The sequence below is a fragment of the Nelumbo lutea genome, chromosome 3, assembly GCF_056320005.1.
Source record: "Nelumbo lutea isolate HS-2025 chromosome 3, American lotus-T2T, whole genome shotgun sequence".
Lineage (NCBI taxonomy): Eukaryota > Viridiplantae > Streptophyta > Magnoliopsida > Proteales > Nelumbonaceae > Nelumbo > Nelumbo lutea.
Genome location: NC_142686.1, coordinates 26,195,860 through 26,216,697, shown reverse-complemented (window position 1 = coordinate 26,216,697; position 20,838 = coordinate 26,195,860). Strand labels below are relative to the sequence as shown.

At 38.4% G+C, this 20,838-nt stretch overlaps 1 protein-coding gene and 1 pseudogene across 4 annotated transcripts; both read right to left on the bottom strand.

The window, feature by feature from the left end:
- Positions 1-4,110: 4,110 nt before the first annotated feature.
- LOC148863774 (cytochrome P450 CYP82H23-like) lies at positions 4,111-7,268 on the bottom strand. Of its 4 annotated transcripts, none has more exons than XM_088975090.1 (2): positions 6,200-7,268; positions 4,111-4,876 (listed from the first exon to the last, which is right to left on the bottom strand). In XM_088975090.1, the coding sequence occupies exons 1-2, from the start codon at positions 7,180-7,182 to the stop codon at positions 4,864-4,866; spliced, it is 996 nt and encodes a 331-aa protein (XP_088831216.1). In that variant the 5' UTR covers positions 7,183-7,268; the 3' UTR covers positions 4,111-4,863. The 4 variants fall into 4 exon arrangements, with proteins under 4 accessions (XP_088831216.1, XP_088831218.1, XP_088831215.1 ...); XM_088975092.1 differs by having other exon boundaries at positions 4,111-4,863; XM_088975089.1 differs by having other exon boundaries at positions 6,214-7,268.
- A 5,035-nt stretch (positions 7,269-12,303) lies between these two features.
- LOC148863773 (xanthotoxin 5-hydroxylase CYP82C4 pseudogene) lies at positions 12,304-16,562 on the bottom strand (annotated as a pseudogene).
- Positions 16,563-20,838: the final 4,276 nt, after the last annotated feature.

The following is a 20,838-nucleotide window of genomic DNA, read 5'->3' as shown; positions in this document are numbered from 1 at the left end:
TATGATCACTCACTTAGACGAATCCTCGGACTGTCCCAACATACCCAAGTTTTGACATCTCTAAGGATCTCACTGATTGGCATATCAAAGACAGGCCAATTTGGCATCTAGTGCAGTACCATAATCGAGTCTAGGGGTCAAGTGTAACATTTCAGTTTTGCCCATCTATTTCCAAGGTCCAGGGCAATACTGGAATTTCGGTCCGGTTCAGGGTTTCAAGAAAACCTACACTGCATGTACCTCAGGTCTCACCCTGGTAGTTGAGACAAGCCACCCCAACCAACTTGGTGGTACATCAGTGTTAGCCTGATAGGATAAATTTCCTCAGATTTATCAAATGGCTGTGAAGATTCTAAACTAACACGAGTCTCATTAAGTGTCTAGTTTAAGGGTATTACACAGAAAAACACCACAATGACATGAATCAATTATGTACTTTATTTATTTACAATAAATGCCAAAAGATACATCAGTCTGATTGGAGCTAAGGGCACAACTGTCCAACAATTACAAAATTTGATTACAACATTTGTACTTTTTGTTTCATTTAAATAAGCTAGAGTCAGATCTGGTCCCAACAACCATTGCAGTCGTACATTGAGTGATTGAGAACATCTCCCTTGTCTTTCTTGGCAAGATGTTTTCGATGTATGACTACAATGGCTGTTGAGACTAGATCCAAACTCAACTAACTGGTAGTGCAGATGATGCATAAAAAAAACTGATGTAAAACTTGCACTATCAATGGTGCAAATGAGGCAAAAAAAAAAAGTTGTGTCAATCCAAAGTATAAATTATAATTACAAACAAATAAATGCAAAATTGAACCAAGTGCAAAATTTATATCTCCAGGTTCAGATTTCCACAGCAAGCAAATAGAGTCCTTTAAAAAAAGTGAGATTTTTACATTTTTTCTTTTTATTTGGTATTACATAATGGGCCAATTTGTTTTTTCTTTTGTTTTTTTTTTGAAAGGGAAGAAAGTTGGTTAATGTTATTTTGGTTCCTATTGACCAAGATACTCGTGTTCTTTTATCAAATTTATGTAGGGTCCATAAAATATATGTTTTCTCTTGAATGGGTAAGTAACTTTTCCACCTAGGGGGAAAGTTGTCAACACTTATATGAAACAAAATTATCCCTTTTAATAATGACTTTTTATGTCTAAAACAGTCATTGTATCATTTACCTTGAAAATAAAAGAACATAGATAAATGCACTTATCCGGTAAGTACATTTACCCAAATAATTAACTTCCTGAAAAGTGAATGGAGACAACATGTATTACAAGGAAATCAAAGGTGGGGCAGAGCAAGGTGCACATAGGCTCACTAATCGTACCATGAAGAGTTTGTGATTCTAGGGATTAAATAGTGCACCTCATCTTTTGGAGGGGTGCGCTATGGGAAAATATTACTGTATCAATAACAATTGTTGAAATACCCACCATCAAATCCAACGGGCCAAGAATGATACAAAAGCTACAAACTAATAGAGAAAGATCCCATAACAAGCTACACAATAGTTTTTTATAGTTTCAAATTCGTTGGCTCCAAATTGGTGTCACATAAGACAATTAATGCCTCCCAAATATAAGAAATGGTTTTTTTTAATGATCCCCCAACACCCCTATACACATAACCCAATGCAAAATGTGGTGGTCTTGTTTTAGGTTACTAGTCGAATGGCCTCTAGGATGCACAAGGTATTTGATATTGATGGTGATGGATGATTATATTTTTATATATTGGGCATAGATGAAATTTTACATACTTTTCAAGTTCTAAGACAATTGCACACATGATAACATACAGTCCTTGTGGCTAAATGCGACCTGGTCTAATTGACAAGCATGGCCCATGGAATGAAATATCTATATTTTCATTTTTCTACAATTTATGGTTCTTTTTTTGTTTTTGTTATTTTCATCAATTTTTATGATTTTCTACATTTTTTGTATATATTTTTTTGCATATTTCTTTGTTTTTTTGTAATTTATATTATTTTCTTCATTTTCTATGTTTTTTATAATTATTTTGTAGTTTTATTTTTTCTTTAATTTATGTTATTTTCTACATTTGATATCTTTATTTATATATTATGTATTTTTTTATAGTTATATTTTTCTAGAATTTATGTATTATGTGTAAAAAGGTTGGGCGGGTTGGGTTGGGTTATGGTAGGTTTGAGTTGAACCCAAAATGGGTCATTGGTGGGTTGATAGTTTAGGTGGGTTGGGTTGAAGCTCAACCCAAACCTAAGTACCTAACCCACCCAATTTCTTTTTAGAAAAGACTGTTTTTTTTTTTTTTTTTTGCCAACAACTATCATGCTCCCTCATATAGAATTGGGATATGTCGGAATAACCAAAAAACTAAGGGGTAGAATTAGTATGAAAAATCAAGGTCTTTCGACCACACTAATTGAATCATTATCATTTTTTTATATATGGTAGTAGATATAAACTTTTATTTTATTCTATAATTTTTGTTCATTTTTCTATAATTTATGGTTTTCTTTCTTTTTGTAATTTATGTTTTTTTCTTCAATTTTTATGATTTTCTATATATATATATATTTTTTAAAATTTCTCTCTATTTCTTTGTTTTTTGTAATTTATATTATTTTCTTCATTTTATGTGTTTTTCATAACGATTTTGCAATGACATATATACAATGGGAAAAAATAGAAAGTTGAGGGTAAAGTTGGAAAGCATAATCAGTGTGTTTTGACCAAACCAATTGCAACATTCTCATTTTTTAGTATGGTATAGAAATTTCTATGATTTTCTATATTTTTTGTAATTTTTTTATTTATTTCTTTGTTTTTTTGTAATTTTTATTGTTTTCTTCATTTTATGTTTTTCATAATTATTTTTCAATGACAATATATAGAATGGGGAAAATATAGAAAGTTGAGGATAAAGTTGGAATGCAAAATTAGGGTGTTTTGACCAAACCAATTGCAACATTCTCATTTTTTAACATGGTATAGAAATTTTTATGATTTTCTATATTTTTTGTATTTCTTTGTTTTTTTTTGTAATTTATATTGTTTTCTTCATTTTGAGGAGAAAGGTGCGTAGGATAAGATAGACACCATTTCTTCTTCCTTCTTCCTACCGTAAAGTAGGGGGAATGAATAAGATATACACTATGAAGAGAGGGGTTTAAAGGAGAGAAATAGGGTTTTAGAATTTGTCTTCGCTTCATATGTGAATGATGACATTTGGCCTTTTGCCTCCTACTGTTCTGCACGTCAATAGTGGGGCCATTATTTGCATATCTAACAACTAATGGTAGGATATTGGTTGATCCTGATTTATTTATATTCAATTTCGAATCGAACATCCGCTCGATTTATATAGAAGAGTCCGGATCCCCTGCCAACAAAATGCATTCCAAACTCCTACGGTCCTACCAAGTACAACCCCTATAGTATTACATTGGTAGGGTGTTAGATTACCGGATTAGCCCGATGATCATTGAGAAAAAACACCTTAAAACGAATCAATATAAGGAACTTAAGAGCATTTCCTGATTCAATACAACTTATTATGTTAATGTACACAATTGAAAAAAAATGGGAGAAAACAAAAAAAAAATCTTCATTTAATCATCTAATTGATTGTTCCATGATGAAAAGAGAGGTTGAAAAAATCCATTCCTCCCTTCAATTCAAATTCGTGATTTGGGCAAACCATCCGATACTTGACACGTATTAGTTCTAATCAATGAAGAGGTTTGTCAGGTAGGTTCTTCTGGAGAATATCAGACAAGGCATGGAGTAGGTTCCAGAACAGCCTTATTATTATTTTATTTGTTTTATCCAATTACATATGTTAACCGTTAATTAAATAAAATTGAAAATAAAAAAAAAACATAACAAAGAGTAAAAAAGAAAAGTGAAAATCAAGTTAAAAAAATGATAAAGAATAAAAATAGAAAAAGAAAAATAAAAAATTTTGACGAAACATGTTACCATCCTCATTTTTATAAATGGGGTACAGAAATCTGTCGAACCAAATATATTTGTCAATTTGCCTATGTGGTGTGTCAATATATAAAAGGAACGAGGATTCTACAATTTACCAAATCTTTTGAATCTAATTTTGACTTACTAATAAGCAAGGATGGATTATTAGAAACTATGATAAAGTAAAGTAGTAAACAATAATGTTACATATCTCACACATTTTATTACAGTGCTTAATATGATCCATATATATAATAGTACTGTTTAATACCCATAAAGCAAGGGATGAAGACGAGGAGTGAGGAGGACATCAAGTGGGGTTTTCTTGTGGTTAGTGAGTCCGATACCTTGAGTCATGTCCACCATCGCATCCCAGCATGGGGTTCCCAAGTCGAAACCTTGGATCAGACGAGCCAATGTCAAGTGTAAGACTTGGATAGCAAAAGAAATCCCTGGACATGCTCTCCTCCCAGACCCAAAGGGAAGAAGTTCGAAGTGTTGACCCCTCACATCAATATCTGCTGCATGACTCGTGAGAAATCTCTCTGGGCTGAACTCACAACAAGGGTGTGGCCAAATGCTTGGGTCTCGCTGCAACTTCCATATATTCACTAATAGCTGTGTGCCTGCTGGAATGTGGAAGCCAGCCACAGTGCCGTCTTCCATGGCTTCGCGTGGTGCAGAAACTGCTGCCGCAGGGTACAAGCGCAATGTTTCTTTGACTATGGCCTGAAGATAGACCAAGTTCCTGATATCTGATTCCTCCACCAGTCCATCCCTTCCCACTTTGGTATCCAATTCATCTTAGGCCTTCTTAAGAGCTTGGCGATTATTCAGTAGTAAGGATATCGCCCATGTTAGAGTTACTGATGTAGTGTCACTACCACCTAAGATGAGACCCTGCAATTAATACTCATCCAGTCACATATATATAGACGGTTTAAATAATTATATATATATATATATATATATATATATATATATACAAAATTAAGTTTCTACATACCCAACCTAACTTAATTTGATCTTTTAAAATCAACCCATCAAAGCCTTTGATTTGTTATCACGACCCCACCTTGAATGAATTATATGAAGTGACTTCTTGGTGGGGCCGCTGCAGTGCAATACTTGGTTAGACCATTTTTTATTCTTTCTGTGAAGTAAATTTTGTTAGTTAGATGATAATCTCAAGGAAACTGAGGCTAAAAACAGATCAAATTACATACACACTAAAGCCATGAATTATTTTCTTTTACTGCTTTCTTTTTTAAGTTCAAACAAAGAAACTTTTTTGATAGGAATAAGAAAATAAAAAAGGAAAAAACTTTTTTGTGATCACAGGTGAAAGAAGGAAATTGTGTTGGAAGATGTTTTGAAAAGTTGAAGAATAAATGAAGATAAAATGAATACTTCAATCTTTCTTTTCATACTTAAAGGGCAATGTATTATTGATAGAAAACTTTAGTGGTACTTTTAAGTCTTTATTTTTTTTTTTTTCAAATGTTAGGGACACAGTTAATCAATTAATTTTGTAAAACCCAGGGTACTTTAAGAGTATTTAACCTAATTAAGGTGGTGTTTGATATATCTGAAAAGTCAAAAAGTTATTAGATTGAAATCTGAAAAGAAGTGGAATCAGTCAGTCAGAGGTTCGTTTGAATTGGAGCGATACCCCAATCTCTAAAACTATGAAATTTACTATTTTACCCCTTACAAAGTGATTTTTATAATATTTAAAAGAATGATAAATAAAATATTATTAAAAAGCAATTTATTAAACAAAAAAATTAGTAATAATAATAAAATTATTATTATATATTTATTTAAATAAATAATAGCACTATTTAATATTTAATTAGTAATATGCATTTAATGATATTATTTAACTATTATTTTTATTATTATTAAATAAATAACGATAATAAAAGCATTAATATCATTTCATCACTTTAAAATGAGTTTGAAATGATAGATGTGATACCATATCTGATCACATCTCTAATAAGACATGTCAAGCACAGCAAACACCACCTAAGAGGATAAGATGAAAGGACATTATTCAATCCATGGTGGGTCCAAATGGCCAAAACAGAAGATGCCGACCGTCTACCGAAAGAAAAAAAGGGCTCTAACCACGGTATCAATACCGAATTAAGACAAAAAAAGGCCAATTATTGTTGTATAAGAATGGCTAATAACATTGATGGCTCGGGTTGTACGTACGTATGTATACTCACAGGACAAGTAGCTTTAACCACGGTATCAGTACCGTAACCAAAGCATTGGTGATCATCCAAAATGGATAGAAGCACATCCATGAAATCTCTCTCATCCGCTGTGGCGATTCCTTCCGATGCTCGTTTCTTACAGCGGTGCTCCTTCAACCAGCTCTCAAGCATATGATCCAACTGTTTAGCAGTTCTCTTCATGGCTCGCTCATGCCCCTGCAAATCCAACCATCCCAGAAAAGGAAGTGCATCCGACACCACGAATATTCCGGCCAAATGCATGAACTCAGTTATGGCTTTCTTGCACTTTTGCACCTCCTCCTCGCTAAAATCCGTGTAATTGGCTGCTCCAAAATATCGTTTCCCAGCGATCATCCTGATCACTATGTTCATAGTCAAATCAGAAAACCATTGTTTCATCTCCACGAGAACCGGGGACCCATGGCCGTTCTTCACCCACCGAGTGTACAAATCTTTCATAGACAGGTCAATCTCCGACTTTCGGATGTGCTTGAACATACCGAGCCTCCGATGGGACAGCAGCTCAACTGTGGATATCTTGCGCATTTCACGCCAGTACGGCCCGTAAGGAGCAAAGCCCGGCATGGCGTTGTTGTATCCCATGTGCTTTATGGCTACAGCTCTTGGACGAGTGGAGAAAACCTTGTCGTTGGTGGTGAAGCATTGCTTTGCTGCATCCCAGCTGCTAACCACCAGTGCTCGGCGCAAGCCCAGCCGGAGCATGAAGGCTGGTCCATACTTGTCGGCCATGGCTCCCAGTTTTGGATGTAGCAGCTCGCTTGCTCGGAACAAATGGAGGTGGCCGATGATCGGCCATGCACCAGATGGTTGGGGTGCTTGTCTGGCTTTGGTGTTGGTTTCTGGTAGTAGATGGTTGAAAGAGATGAAGGCCAACACTAGAACAAGCCCAAAGAATACAACTGCTGTGGCTTCCTGAAAGTTCATGAACCACTCCATGGCTTTATTACTTCACTGAATAAAGGCGAGTAGGGTCTTCCCTCTATTTATTTGCAGTCACTAATAATATCACGTCCTACCTTGTATTGAACCGTTTTTGCCCCTCGGTCGCGCGAGTCACCTGTTCAACCGGCTGGGTGTATATACATCTATTAATATATATTTTATTAATAAATAATGTATAAATATGTTTTAGATATGTAATATATATTTTTATATTTAATTTATATTTTTAAACTTAGTATTTTTTATTTATAAAAAATATTAAAAATTGCTATTTGAGACTAAAAAAGATTTTTTTTTTTGTGAAAATAGATGGACAAGGCGCCTATGACTCCTTGGGACACATAAGTCTCAAAAAGTGACTCAAAATATAAAAAAAAAAAACACCCCAATCATTGAGTGTGCAACCTGCGAGCCAATGACCGGGTCAAATGTATCAACAGTTGAACGGGTTGGATCGAATAATTCTTGACCAAGTCAACAGTTTTTGACCGTCTGATGGGATTTGACTAAACTGGACCCAAAATCTTGGCCGAGTGACAATTTGAACGATTCAACCGACAGGATCATGTCCCATAACACACTCTGGATGATCTGACGACAAGGAATCAACTGCTACTGGTTGCTATCAGAGTAAAATAAGCCTAACCTTCAAAATTAAGACCATTAAGTAGGATGAGCTCTGACATGTTAGGGGGAGAAAAGGAAAGTATGAAGAAAACTGAATTTCTATTTGAAGTATTAGGAGAGAAAATCCATCTACGGACAAAACCAAAATAGGGCTATCAAAACTATACAGTTAACCTTCATTTGTGTTAGCTTTAAAGAATTCCCCAATCCTCACAAATGACACAGAGATTTTCCAAGAGCATTTAAACGCTTGAAATTATGGACTGAATAATCCAAAAAACAATCTGCTGTAGCACATTTACATGAAGTTTGGATTACAGTCGATCTGGTTTCGACACATAGAAGTTGATAGCAAAAGATTACCTAAAAGTCTGAATACTAGTGGGCAGGAAATACAGTTTTGCCTGTGGGACTTCAATTGATCTCTGTTGTGAGTTTGGTATGAAACAGATCTGAACTCGTTTGTTGGTAGACAAGAAGAAATAGGCTAGACTATACAAGACGGGGTACCCTCCACCCAGCAATCACCAAATCAAATAAAATCTAAATCAATCTATTTGTCTCCATCCAAGTGTTTTATTTGAATTTTTCAAGTAAGTTTCTAATCACGTGACAGTGACAGCATTATATATATAGTGGACGCTTTAGAGATGGACTTTTGGGTGGCCTTAATTTTCATTGAATGGATCTCTAATGGACCAATTTTTGAAAAAAAAGCACCTAAGATTGTAAAATCGGATAAACATTACTTTTGACCGTGTGGTGTGGCATAGGATCCCACTAAATTATCGATACACGTGCTTTATAACTTGAAAAAAAAATCAGTTGATGTAATGTGTTCGATTTTATTGAGGCTCTGAATTGTTCTATGGCCGTGGTCACAAGAAATGTTGAGCCAGTAAAATTATTTCTTAGTGATTGAGAGGGTCGCTTCTTTTGAGGGTTCATTAGTTTTTATAGATATTGAGAGGGAAAAGTTGGTCGATAGGATTTTGGTTTTTGAGGGCTAAAATGGTTAATTTCACACTAATCTGAGAAATAAAAGAAAATGAATAAATGTATTTACTTAGATAAGAATTTTTCAAAAAATATTTATCTAGGTAAATGCATTTAGTCGAATAAATAACTTTTACAAAAAGTGAATAAGCCCCGAACAGATTAGTTTTAAATAAATCAAATTTCTCTTTAAAACAAATGATGATGTAGTTTTATCTTCCTATCCAAAACCCTTTTCTTATCACCAACATTTTATGATGAAGGGTATTTTGGTCCTCCCACACAAATAGTGACATATGGACGATATCGACAACACAACACCAAGTCAACAGACTAGCTCAACAGGTCAATTAGGAGCACCTCGCACAAACCAACCTCGACCTCGGCAAGGCGAGCTGGTGGTCTACTAAAGTCACGACCAACCTGACCAGGGAGACAACCGAGCTGAGGTGAGCTTGGGCAACCAGCAAGGCAAGCTCGCCTAACCGTTTGCATGCCCTACCCCCGAGGGCGCGAATGACGTAGCCGTTGGAGCATCTTGCCAAACTGAACGCCGCAATCCAAGCAAGCAAGCCCCAACCACCGTGAAAATCTCATAATTGATGCCCTATGCACCTCATATTGCAGAAACAACTTCGCCAAAAGCTCAAAAATGTTATCAAAGTCCCTTGAGCCCCAGAAAACTATAAAAAGTGTTCGAACTCACCTGCGGAGGTATGCACACTGATATACTCAAGCTCTCTCACTCTCTCACACTCTCAAGAGATTTTCATATTGCCTTTTTAACTTAAGCATCGGAGTGTTCTCCCCAAGTAAAAACTAATTGAGCACTTTCACCCTTCTTTCCCTACAGCTTATTTAAGCTTGAACGTCTAAACATCAACTCGGCCCAACCATAGAGGAAGCGTCTAGATCATGTATAATTATTTTCCTTTGCGTTTAGAAAGCTTATGACCGCTGAACTTCAATTCCATTTTTAATGTCACCGTGGCCAATATTTATATTAAATGACATTTTTACCCTATTGAAAATTTAACCTTCAAAGGTTCCTTCATTTTTAAAGAAGCCAAGCTGCTGACCAAGTAGAAAACCTTATCCACCTTGTAACCCCACTTACCCATTTGGTGATGTATACCTTTTTTTTGTTCATGTCCCACTATTATTTATCTTAAATAAGTCCAAAAGTCGACGTTCCATCCAATAACTTTAGATTTGGATGATCTGTTCATATAATCCAATTACTTTTAATTACGTCTGGCTATACTATAATATATTCAAGTCTGGTTAAATTTGGCTTGGATTATGCCATACAAGATATATCCAAAAAAAATTTATAACCAATCAATGGATATGATAAAAGTGGTAAACAATCAGGTGGCATTCATGAAAATTTAGGGGGAGTAGTTGATTAGTCAAAACTATACCACTATTATACCTTTCCGGCATCATAGATTTATCCTATTATTTTGTGATAAACATATTAATTCATAATTATATATACACATTCAATATAGATAATGTATATAATAAACGAATCTAATATTTTATATTTAATCAAGTTTATTATATGCATAAGTTAAACATGATTAATTTTTTAGGTGATTTTAATTTTCCTTTATTTTAAAAATATTGAGAAATCATCATGATCTAAGCTTTAACACGACTATATAGTACTGTTGGCTTTTAAAAATAACTATTAACTATTACTAATTTTCTACTATAGATTTTTTTAAATAAATAAATATAATATATATATATATATATATATATATATATATATATATATATATATATATATATATATATATATATATATATATATTAATTTTAGGAATTGGTGGAGCATTAGAGAGTGATCCTTTACATTTTAGCACATTTTTATTGGTGGGTAGGGGGGGCAAAGATCTCTCAGAAATATACTTGGTTCCACTTAGACCTATTCATGGGCCGGGTTAGGCTTTGCCTCTTTATCAAAAGAAAATGTGTAGGCCCGAGCTTGGCTCGACCATCAGGTTTAGATCTTGAGCTTGAGCCCAAAGCCCAGCCTCTATAGAAAATGACTTATTTTCAGCATGGTTTTAAAAAATGACCCAAAAATGGGACCGTTCTAACCATCAATTTTTGAGTTGATGATTCAATCGTCCGGTTTGAATGGACGACCCGTTCTAACAAAAAAATTAAGAAAAATAAAAAAAATAAAAAAGGCCAAAAACCATTAAACAGGTCGACCGCTCGGGTCAACAAATTGTTGATTGATTCAATGCTTTTTGGCTAGGGACTGGGTTTGGGGTAAAACGGAACCGGTTGCCTGGACAATTCTCGGGCTGAATGGTCCGACTGTCCGGTCAACAATGGTTCAAAACCATGATTTTCAATGTACTTTTATAAACTAATATTATATCAATTTAGTAATAATTTAATAAATTAATAAACTAATTTGTATTTCCTAATAATAAATTAATATTTATTAATAATTTAAAAAATAAATATAAATTATATAACATAAATACTTTTTTATTCTATATAATAATATCGGAATGACCAAACCTAGTATTTAAAGCCTGAGCCCATAGATTTGAAGTTTTATCCAATCCCCAAAAATAAACAGGTCAGGTCAGACTAGACCTTCGGGCTTCCCGACCCATTCCGTCGTTGAGTATAAACGGATGGTGCACATGTGGTATAGTAAAATATATGAAAGGGTAAGAATATAAGATCTTATACAATATATGACAGCTTTAATTTTAAATCCTTCATGGAACCAAGGCAAGTATATATCTGCTGTATATAGTATAAATGAAACAAACTTCAACTAAATCCAAATCTGACCCGTGAGATCCAATCAAGTTTTGAATATTAATCTAAGCTTCAAATTATCAGGTCGGGTTCATGTGGTTGGATCTGATCTGGATCCGGTTTGACTATTGCAGCCCTACTTAGAATTAAGGCCTTGCCTTGTTTCCCTAACAAAATTCACATGGCCAAAGTTGTTATCATGTTTTTTTTTTGTCATATGAAGATTCCTTAGATATCTTGTATGGTCCTGGCTTCACATCCAGATTATCATATGATAATTATTTTCTCTATCATCACATCAATCTAAATTTTTTGTCTTAAGTTTCAAAATCTGGATCAGACAGAACCATTGTTTGGATTGATGGGTTGACAATTTAATAACCCGGGTCAGTGAGTCATTGACCAAATCAATAATTTTTTACCCAGGAGCAGTTTTAAGATAAAACAGAACTAATTGCCTGACTGATTCTCAGATTAACCAGTCCGACCTTTGGTCCAACCCGGTTTTCAAGACCATGCCTTTATATGAATTATACAGGGTTTCATTCGGTTCGGGCTAGAATAAAACCATTTTCTCACCCCTAAATAAAAGGAATAAAGATTCTACAACTTACCAAGTCTTAATTAAAATCCAGTATTGACTTTTTAATAAGTATAAACTAATGTTATGATCCCTAGTGGCAGTAGTGCATGTGCTTAATGCCCATAAAGCATGGGAGGATCGAAGACGAGGAGTGAGGAAGACATCTAATGGGTTCTTTTTGTGGTTAGTTAGTCCGATACCTTGAGTCATATATGTCCACCATCTCCGAAACCCTGGATCAATCGAGCCAATGCCAAGTGCAACACTTGGGTACCGAAACAAATCCCTGGACACGCTCTCCTACCTGACCCAAAGGGAAGAAGTTCGAAGTGTTGACCCCTTACATCAATATATCTGCTGCATGGCTTGTGAGAAATCTCTCTGGCCTGAGTGTGGCCAAATGCTTGGGCCGGTCTCTCTGCAACTTCCATACATTCACTAATAGCTGTGCGCGGTGTGCCTGCTGGAATGTGGAAGCCAGCCACGTACGGTGCGGTCTTCCATGGCTTATTGGCGTGGTAGAGAAATTGCTGCCGCAGGGTACAAGCGCAATGCTTCTTTGAGTATGGCCTGAAGATACACCAAGTTCTGATCCCTTCCCACTTGGCTATCCATTTCTTCTTGGGCCTTCTTTAAAGGATAGTGCCCATGTTAGAGTTACTGCTGTAGTTTCACTACCTCCTAAGACGAGAGACCCTGCATGCATTAATTACTCAAATTACATCTGGATGCATGGTTAAACAACTAAAGAATATATAATTATTGTATGAATTGACTATAACAAGAATTAAATTTTCATACATGGAAATTATATTAATATGATGAATTTGTCTAGCTATAAATCATATTCATATTCAAAAGACTTAAAACATGCATGATTCACATAAATGGTATAAAGCTTAAGTGTTTATTCAATCAGAGCCATTAGATGGTGGTGGGTCCGAAGACTCCGAATGCCCAAAACAAAAGATGGTGAATGTGAATGTGTGAATTAGCGTTTTTCATAGACAGGCCGATCTCCGATGTCCAGACGTGCTTGAGCATGTCGAGCTCTCGATGGCACAGCAGCTCAACTGTGGATATCTTGCGCATTTCACGCCAGTAGGGCCCGTAAGGAGCAAAGGCCGGCATGGCGTAGTTATATCTTGTATGAGTGGAGAAGACCTTGTCGTTAGCGGTGAAGCATTCCTTTGCTACCTCCCAGCTGCTCACCACCAGTGCTCGGCGCATGCCCAGCCGGAGCATGAAGGCTGGAAGAAATGGAGGTGGCCGATGATTGGCCATGCACCAGATGGTTGGGGTGCTTGTCTGGGTTTGCTGTTGGTTCTCCTTCTCCTTCTTCTTCCTACTACTAGATGGTAGCAGAAAGAGATGAAGGCTAAAAGTAAAACAAGCCCAAAGATTACAACTACTTCCTGAAAATAGATCATGAACCGCCCCAACTCCATGGCTTTACTCTTGTGTTGACTGATCATGCGCAATCTGGTCGCTCTCTCGTGTATTGTGATTTAACTTGAACAAGGTTCCAATCTGGTAAAGCCGAGCTGATGTCTACGTGTCCGAGCTGAAGTAAGCTGCAACGAAAAGAAGATGAGAGTGACCAGGGAGAATACTCCGATGCTTAAGGCAGAAAGACGGTATGGAAATCTCTTAGAAATGTGAGAGAGCTTGAGTGTGTCAGTGCGCATACCTCCCCAGGTGAATTCAAACCCTTTTTTTTATAGTTTTTAGGGGTTTAGGGGCTCTGATAACGTTCCTGAGCTTCTAGAGGAGTTGTTTCCACAATATGAGGCGCGTAGGGAGTCAATTACGAGATTTCCACGGTGGTTGGGGCTTGTTTGCTTGGATTGCGGCGTTCGGTTCGGCGAGCTACTCCAATGGCCACATCAATGGCACCCTCGGGGCGGGGCACGCAAATCGTTTGGCAGACCAACAGTTCGCCTTGCCGAGGTCAAGGTTGGTCTGTGCGAGGTGCTCCTAGCTGATATGTCAAGCTGGTTTGCTGACTTGGCACTGTGTTGTCGATAATGTCCACATGTCGCTATTTGTGTGGGAGGACCAAAATTTCCTTCATCAATTGCCCCCCACTCTCCAGTTGATGTCCATCTGGTGAAGAGAGTAGGTTCTTCTAGGGTATTTGGTTTGCTTGCCTCATGGGTGGTTCAGCTCGCCTAAGTTCTGCTCGCAACCTAAACCGCACCATTTGAATCTTCTGAATTTTTGGGAATGAACGGGAAAATTTTCATGCACGCGCTTGGAGAAACCTCTTGGTGGGCGTTTTAATTTTGAGAGCGCATTCAAATGTTGAGCCTACACACTCCCTTCTAGCTATTGCCAGGTTGTCTTGCGTCTGTGTTGTTGGATCTCTTGCTTGTGCGCCCCTATCAGCAGTAGCTTTCATCCATGCCGTCGCTTTTGTCTTCTACGAGCTATAAGTATGGGGTCCCTACCGAGGTCCCTACTCGTACACTGTTGCTTCTTGGATTTTTTGGAGAAGGTTGGTGGCTTGTGAGTTGGTGATCGGAGTCAATCTGTCAAAGTGAGCTCCATTCTTCCACTGATCTAAGTTCTACTGCTGTCATCCTTGGTCCCCCTTCATCTTTTTGGTGAGTATTTCCGATTTCCGTCATGTCTCGTTGCTCTCCTGAACATAGGCTGTCTGGTGATAGGTCGGACAGTGAGTCGAGCTACTTGGGGGAGGGCTTGTACATGGTTTATTATGATGGTGCTTTGGTGGGAAAAAGGGAAGAGTTCGAGATGGTAATAAACATGTTTGAGCCAATCCAACTGTCTAGGGAGGAGATAATCAGTATATGTCAAAGATATGAAATTCCCAATGAATACCGTTGGATTGCACCTGCCGCCGATCACTACCCTTGGGACCATGGCCAAGACGGGTTCTGTGTCTACAAGGAATCGTTGGCACCTGGTCTTCGCTTCTCTCTCCATCCATTTATAATTGTTGTCTTAAGGCACTACTATGTGTCATTGGGTTAGCTTGCCCCAAACGGGGTCTGAACTATGGTTTGGTTGATTAGTTTGTGTCACCACCGGGGCTTCCCATTGAGCCTTGAGGCCTTCTCTACTTTAGTCTAGATGAAAAGGATTTTGGGCTCCTTGTGCTTTTACCTTCCCTTCCACAGTGGGAGGAAGATATTCGATATTCAAAGCCACTACATAGCATTTTCTGGGTTCCAGTTGATCACCACACATCACCCCTTTGCCAGTGTCTGTCGAGAACTTCAACGCTAGGTGGTATGTCGAGACAACAGATCACAAAGTGTGCAAGATAGGTCGACCTAATATTGCATTGTAGGGGGACAAGGTGGCAACTACTAGAAAGTCATGTTCGAAATGCATGGTGTGGAGAGGCGAGCCTGCCTCTACTAGCACTCTCACCTTGCCAAGAGGGCAGACTACCTCACTGCTGAAACATACCAGTGGGATGTCAACAAGTTGCAAGTCAGTTTCATTGAGCTCCATCCGCTTGAAGGCTTCCAAGAAAAGTATGTCGATGGAGCTGCTAAAATCAACTAGGATCCTCTTGACCCTGAAATCATTACTGAGTAGTCTGACAGCTAATACATCATCATGCGGGTACTGGATCCCTTGCATGTCATCTTCGGTGAAGTAGATGACCTCCTCCCTCCTAGGTCGCTTCAACAGGTTGTCTTCCTACTCTAGTTCTCTAACTAATTTTCTTCCAGCTGAAGTTGTGCAGCTAGCAACAATCGAACCTCTAGTGATCATGTTAATGGTCCCTCGAACCTGTCTTTCTGGCTACTACTGGCTTCGACCCCACTTCTTCCTCAGCTTTGATGAATTGGTGTGCTATGTCAAGAAACTCTTCCATGGTAGCTGGGGGGTATAATTCAATTTCCCATTTCAGCTCAGGATGTTGTACCCCATTCTTAGCTGTGATAAGTTGCACGACATGATCTAAGTATGGGATCTAGAGGCATTCTGTGTTGAACCTTTTGATATAGTCTCTCAACATTTCATTTGATTTATGGATCACGTTTAGTAGACAGGTCGCCAACTTGGAATGCCTCTTGCTCGCAGTGAACTGGTTAATGAAAAGTTTGGTGAACTAGTCCCAATTCTTAATGGAACTAGGGGCTAGTCTAGAGTAGCAGAGCCAAGCTTCTTCTTTCAATGTTGTCGAAAAAGCTATACACATACTTGCAACGTTGGCTCCATGAAGTAGCATGAGAGCCTGGAAATTGTTGGCATGTTCCACTGGGTTCATCTTGCCTTTGTAAGATTCAAGGGCTAGTGCTTTGGAGTTCTTCGACAACAGTGGAGATTTAAGGATCTCAGGGGCCAATGGAGTCTCCCGAGTTAAGTAGCAGGGTTCAAAGAGGGAAACCATCCTGCTAGTGGTTGTGTTGTTTCCTCCCTTTTGAAGTTCACTTCTCGTCGGGGCGAGCTGGCTTTTCTTGCTGGCGCGGTGCTTGCTCTTCTTATGTTTCTTTCTAACACCTTCAGCCGTGCTAGCGGTATCAGTCCCAATAGGAACCTCATTCTCGACTCTCTATTGTGAACTAATCATTTTGGGATGCACCATCAACGTGATCTTGGTTATCATCTCCGTTAGGGACCTGAACCTGGTTGTGAACTCGTGGGCAAGTTGGGTTTCCATGGTTGGGCAGGTTCAGGCAAATGTTTTGGGGAAGTGCCTTTTGGATGTTTTGAGGTACTTGTTTACTATTCCAAGGTACTTGCTAACTATTCGGAGGTACTTGTTGACTGTTCAAAGATTCTTGTCGACTGTACCGAGGTACTTGCTGACTGTTCGGAGGTTCTTGTTGACTGTTCGGAGGTACTTATTGACTGTTCCGTGGTACCTGCAGGAGGGGTTCCCATGGAAATCATTGTTGCTGTTGTCTTGTTGCTGTTGTTGTTGTTGCTATCCAGCCATGAAGGCGAATCTATTTTCCCAAGACCTGAGTTATTCAGTCACCCCTTGCATGCATCATACCAGGTCATTGAACTGTTGCATGTTAACCATTGCGGGAGCTGCTACGGGCTCGACTGCAAGAGGAGGCACGCTCACATTGTCTAGTTTTCAATTGGGTGTAAGGGAACGTCAATTTGGCCTATGGTGATAGTGAAATTTGGCCATTGACAATGTTGTTAGCAGAAGGGTTCCTTGATGCCATTAGTGGGCTTTCGAAAGAAAATAAAAGAAGGGAATTTAGCTTTTTGCCGCGTTTCCCACAGACGATGCCAATTGATGATGCACGATCTGGTCGCTCCCTCGTGTACTATGATTCAACTTGAACAAGGTTCCAATCTAGAAGAGCCGAGCTATACAATAAAGCTGATGTTTGGGTGTCCAAGCTGAAGTAAGCTACAACGAAAAGAAGATGAGAGTGCTTGAGTAGTCTTTACCTGGGGAGAACACTCCAATGCTTAAGTTAGAAAGACGATATGAAAATCTCTTAGAAATGTGAGAGATCTTGAGTGTGTTAGTGCACATACCTCCTTAGGTGAATTCGAACCCTTTTTATGGTTTTTAGGGGCTCAGGGGGCTCTAATAACATTCTTGAGCTTCTGGTAGAGTTGTTTCCGTAATATGAGGTACGTAGGGAGTCAATTATGAGATTTCCACGGTGGTTGGGGCCTGCTTGCTTGGATTGCGGCGTTCTGTTCAGTGAGTTGCTCCAATGGCCACGTCAATGGCACCCTTGGGGCGGGGCATGCAAACGGTTAGGCGAGCTCACCTCGCTGGTTGCCCAAGCTCACATTCGCTCGGTTGTTTCCCTGGTTGGTCGGTCGTGGCTTTAGCAGACCACCAGTTTGCCTTGTCAAGGTCGAGGTTGAGGTCGGCCTGTGCAAGGTGCTCCTAGCTTATTTGTTGAGCTGGTCTATTGACTTGGCACTGTGTTGTCGATAACGTCCATGTGTTGCTATTTGTGTGGAAGGACCAAAATGCCCTTCATCACTAACTGAAGAAGGTAGGAAAGTTCGGAGGTCCTCGCCTCTATATATTTGGATGCATTAATTGCTTCATTCTCTTCTGGTCATTATTTAGTTATTTCTTAATGACGCCAGTTTCTATTTCTGACCATAAAAAAACACTACCCTATTTGGAATGGGAGATGTTCTCAATGCACGCTATGCAGATGCCTAGCAATGCATCATAGCTCATTCCAACCAGGAAGGCATGAACCACATGAGATGTTTATCTGGGGCGCTGATGTGATTTCATTTCAGTGCCACACATGGGGTGCCCCACAGTAGTGTGATCCCAACTATGTGTTAGGGATATTTCAGTGCCACACATTATGCACATCCCACAACAGAATGCCCCACAATATACATGTTAAGATGTGCATTGGAAGAATTCACATCTGTGCCCCATAAATATCGAGTTCACATTAACGCCCCACAACACATTCCTACTGTATATTAGGAACATCTCCCGATGGTGACATCATTAGTTCTGATACTATCATCGGGAGATGTTCCCGATACACGACAGGAATGTGTTGTGGGGTGACCCATTGTGAGGCAAAGATGTGAACTCATAAATACCCCACAACACATCCCAACAGTGAATTGGAAACATCTCCCAGTAACAACCACGGGAGATGTTTCCAATGTATGCGGAGATGTGCATGTGGAGCGAAGATGTGAACTCTCCAATGCACTCTAAGATATGAATGTGGGATGTTAGATATCACATCAGCGCCCCACAACACATTCCAACTGTGTATTGAGAACATTTCCTGACGACCAGTACGAGAGATGTTCCCAATGCATGTAGAGATGTGCATCAAAGCACATCCTAATCGTGTATTGGGAACATCTCATGATGACAAGTATGGGAGATGTTCCCAATGCATGCTGATGAAATGTGCATGTGGGGTCCTGATGTGATCTCCCCTATTCCTCTCTTTCTTTGACATAGAACTGTTTTAGTGGATTTTTTCGAGGGAAAATTTATGATTGGTCCAACCTCATGATGATTTTCCGGTTTTATTTATCAAATCCCCACCTATAATATAACATTCCACAAAAAATGGGGGGGGGGGGGGGGGTTGGCTGATGCTGGGGTTGGCTGATGCTAGTTTTGTGACGTTTGAAAGAAACACTAAGGTTGTGTTTGGTTGCGGTGCAAATGATTTGGGTGCAAATTCTGATTTATTTTTTATTCCAAAATTTGCCTTATTTTATTTAATTGTAATACAACTGAAGTAAAATAAGATGTAAAGCATAATGAAATAAAATCTAAAACAAAATAAAACCAGAATTTGTATTCTCTTCACAAGCACTCCCATGCATTTATACTAGTACAAATAAGATTGCACTGCAACCAAATGTCACAATCAAAGAACTTTCTCCAATGGTCCGTCGAAACATGCAAACTGTGCGGTTCTTGTTATAGAACATTGGCATCATCGTCATTATAATCATCTAAGCCGTATTATATACGTTCAGCTACATGAATTCCATTTAGCCATTATGTTTTATTCAATCAATTATCAAGTTATGACACTTAAATAATTTATTACTACAATTCTTCTTATAGATGGCCTTCTTTGCATATGACCAAACACTCTTAGTTTAACATAGGGTAAATGGTAATAGCCTTTTTTATTTAGAACTAAAAACCCACTTCATCTACAAAATGAGGCACACACCAATGTTAAAGTATTGAACGTCATTATATTGGGATTTGGGATTTCTATTGGAGTTAGAAATGTGATTTGGAGGCAACTTTCGAATCCGATCTAAACTTAGAATTGGCAATATTTGGCACATGTAAACCAGACTTGAATATGACACAAAATTAGTAGGTTTGGTCCGTTTGGATTTACCTTGCGTTTGTGTCAAAATCATGTTGGCTCATCTAAATGAGTCATGTTGTAATAAACATATTATGTTATTTGAAAATTAATTAATCATTATGTCATGTTCATGTCAACAATACTCTTACATTGACATGACACACAACAGGACACATGAAAGACGAATTACTACTCCTAATTAAAACTTACCTAGCCCTTTTCCTACATAAGAGAAACTAGCCACATGTTGAAACGAAAAGCATTCGGGATCTGCTCCTCACAATTGAGCGCCTCATATATACATCCACTGTGCATTGGAAACATCTCCCATGAATAATAATTTATAAGTATAGGAGTATGTAAAGTGCATGTGAGGTGCCTTGTGAGAGGAGCAGATCCGGTCTCTCTTCTTTGAGGGCTTGGCTTTAACACGTACTCGCAGGAGTACTAATGGAAAAATGAAAGGGTCAGCGGGGTGGAGGGATTTTCAGGAATTGAAAGAGACTCATTGATTGGCCATGCGATGGGGGAAGAAATAGACATACATCTCAGAAAAAAAAAATGAAAGAAAAAGAAGATAATAAAAGAAAATCACATAAGAAACTGAACTGAATGAGTGGGATAACCAATAATAGCACCCCTGCTTACGGTCAGCCATGAGATCGGCTTCGGTACTCACAAGACTGTCCACACAGTTCGCACAGCCTTTTACACCGTGCATTGAAAATCTCCATACCTGTAATTTTTTTTTTATGGGAAGATATTCCCAATTAAGAGTGCACATCGGGCAGGTTAAACCAGGTTTATAGTCAACCCAGGCCCAGCCCTAAAATTTAGGCTTAAGGCCCGAAT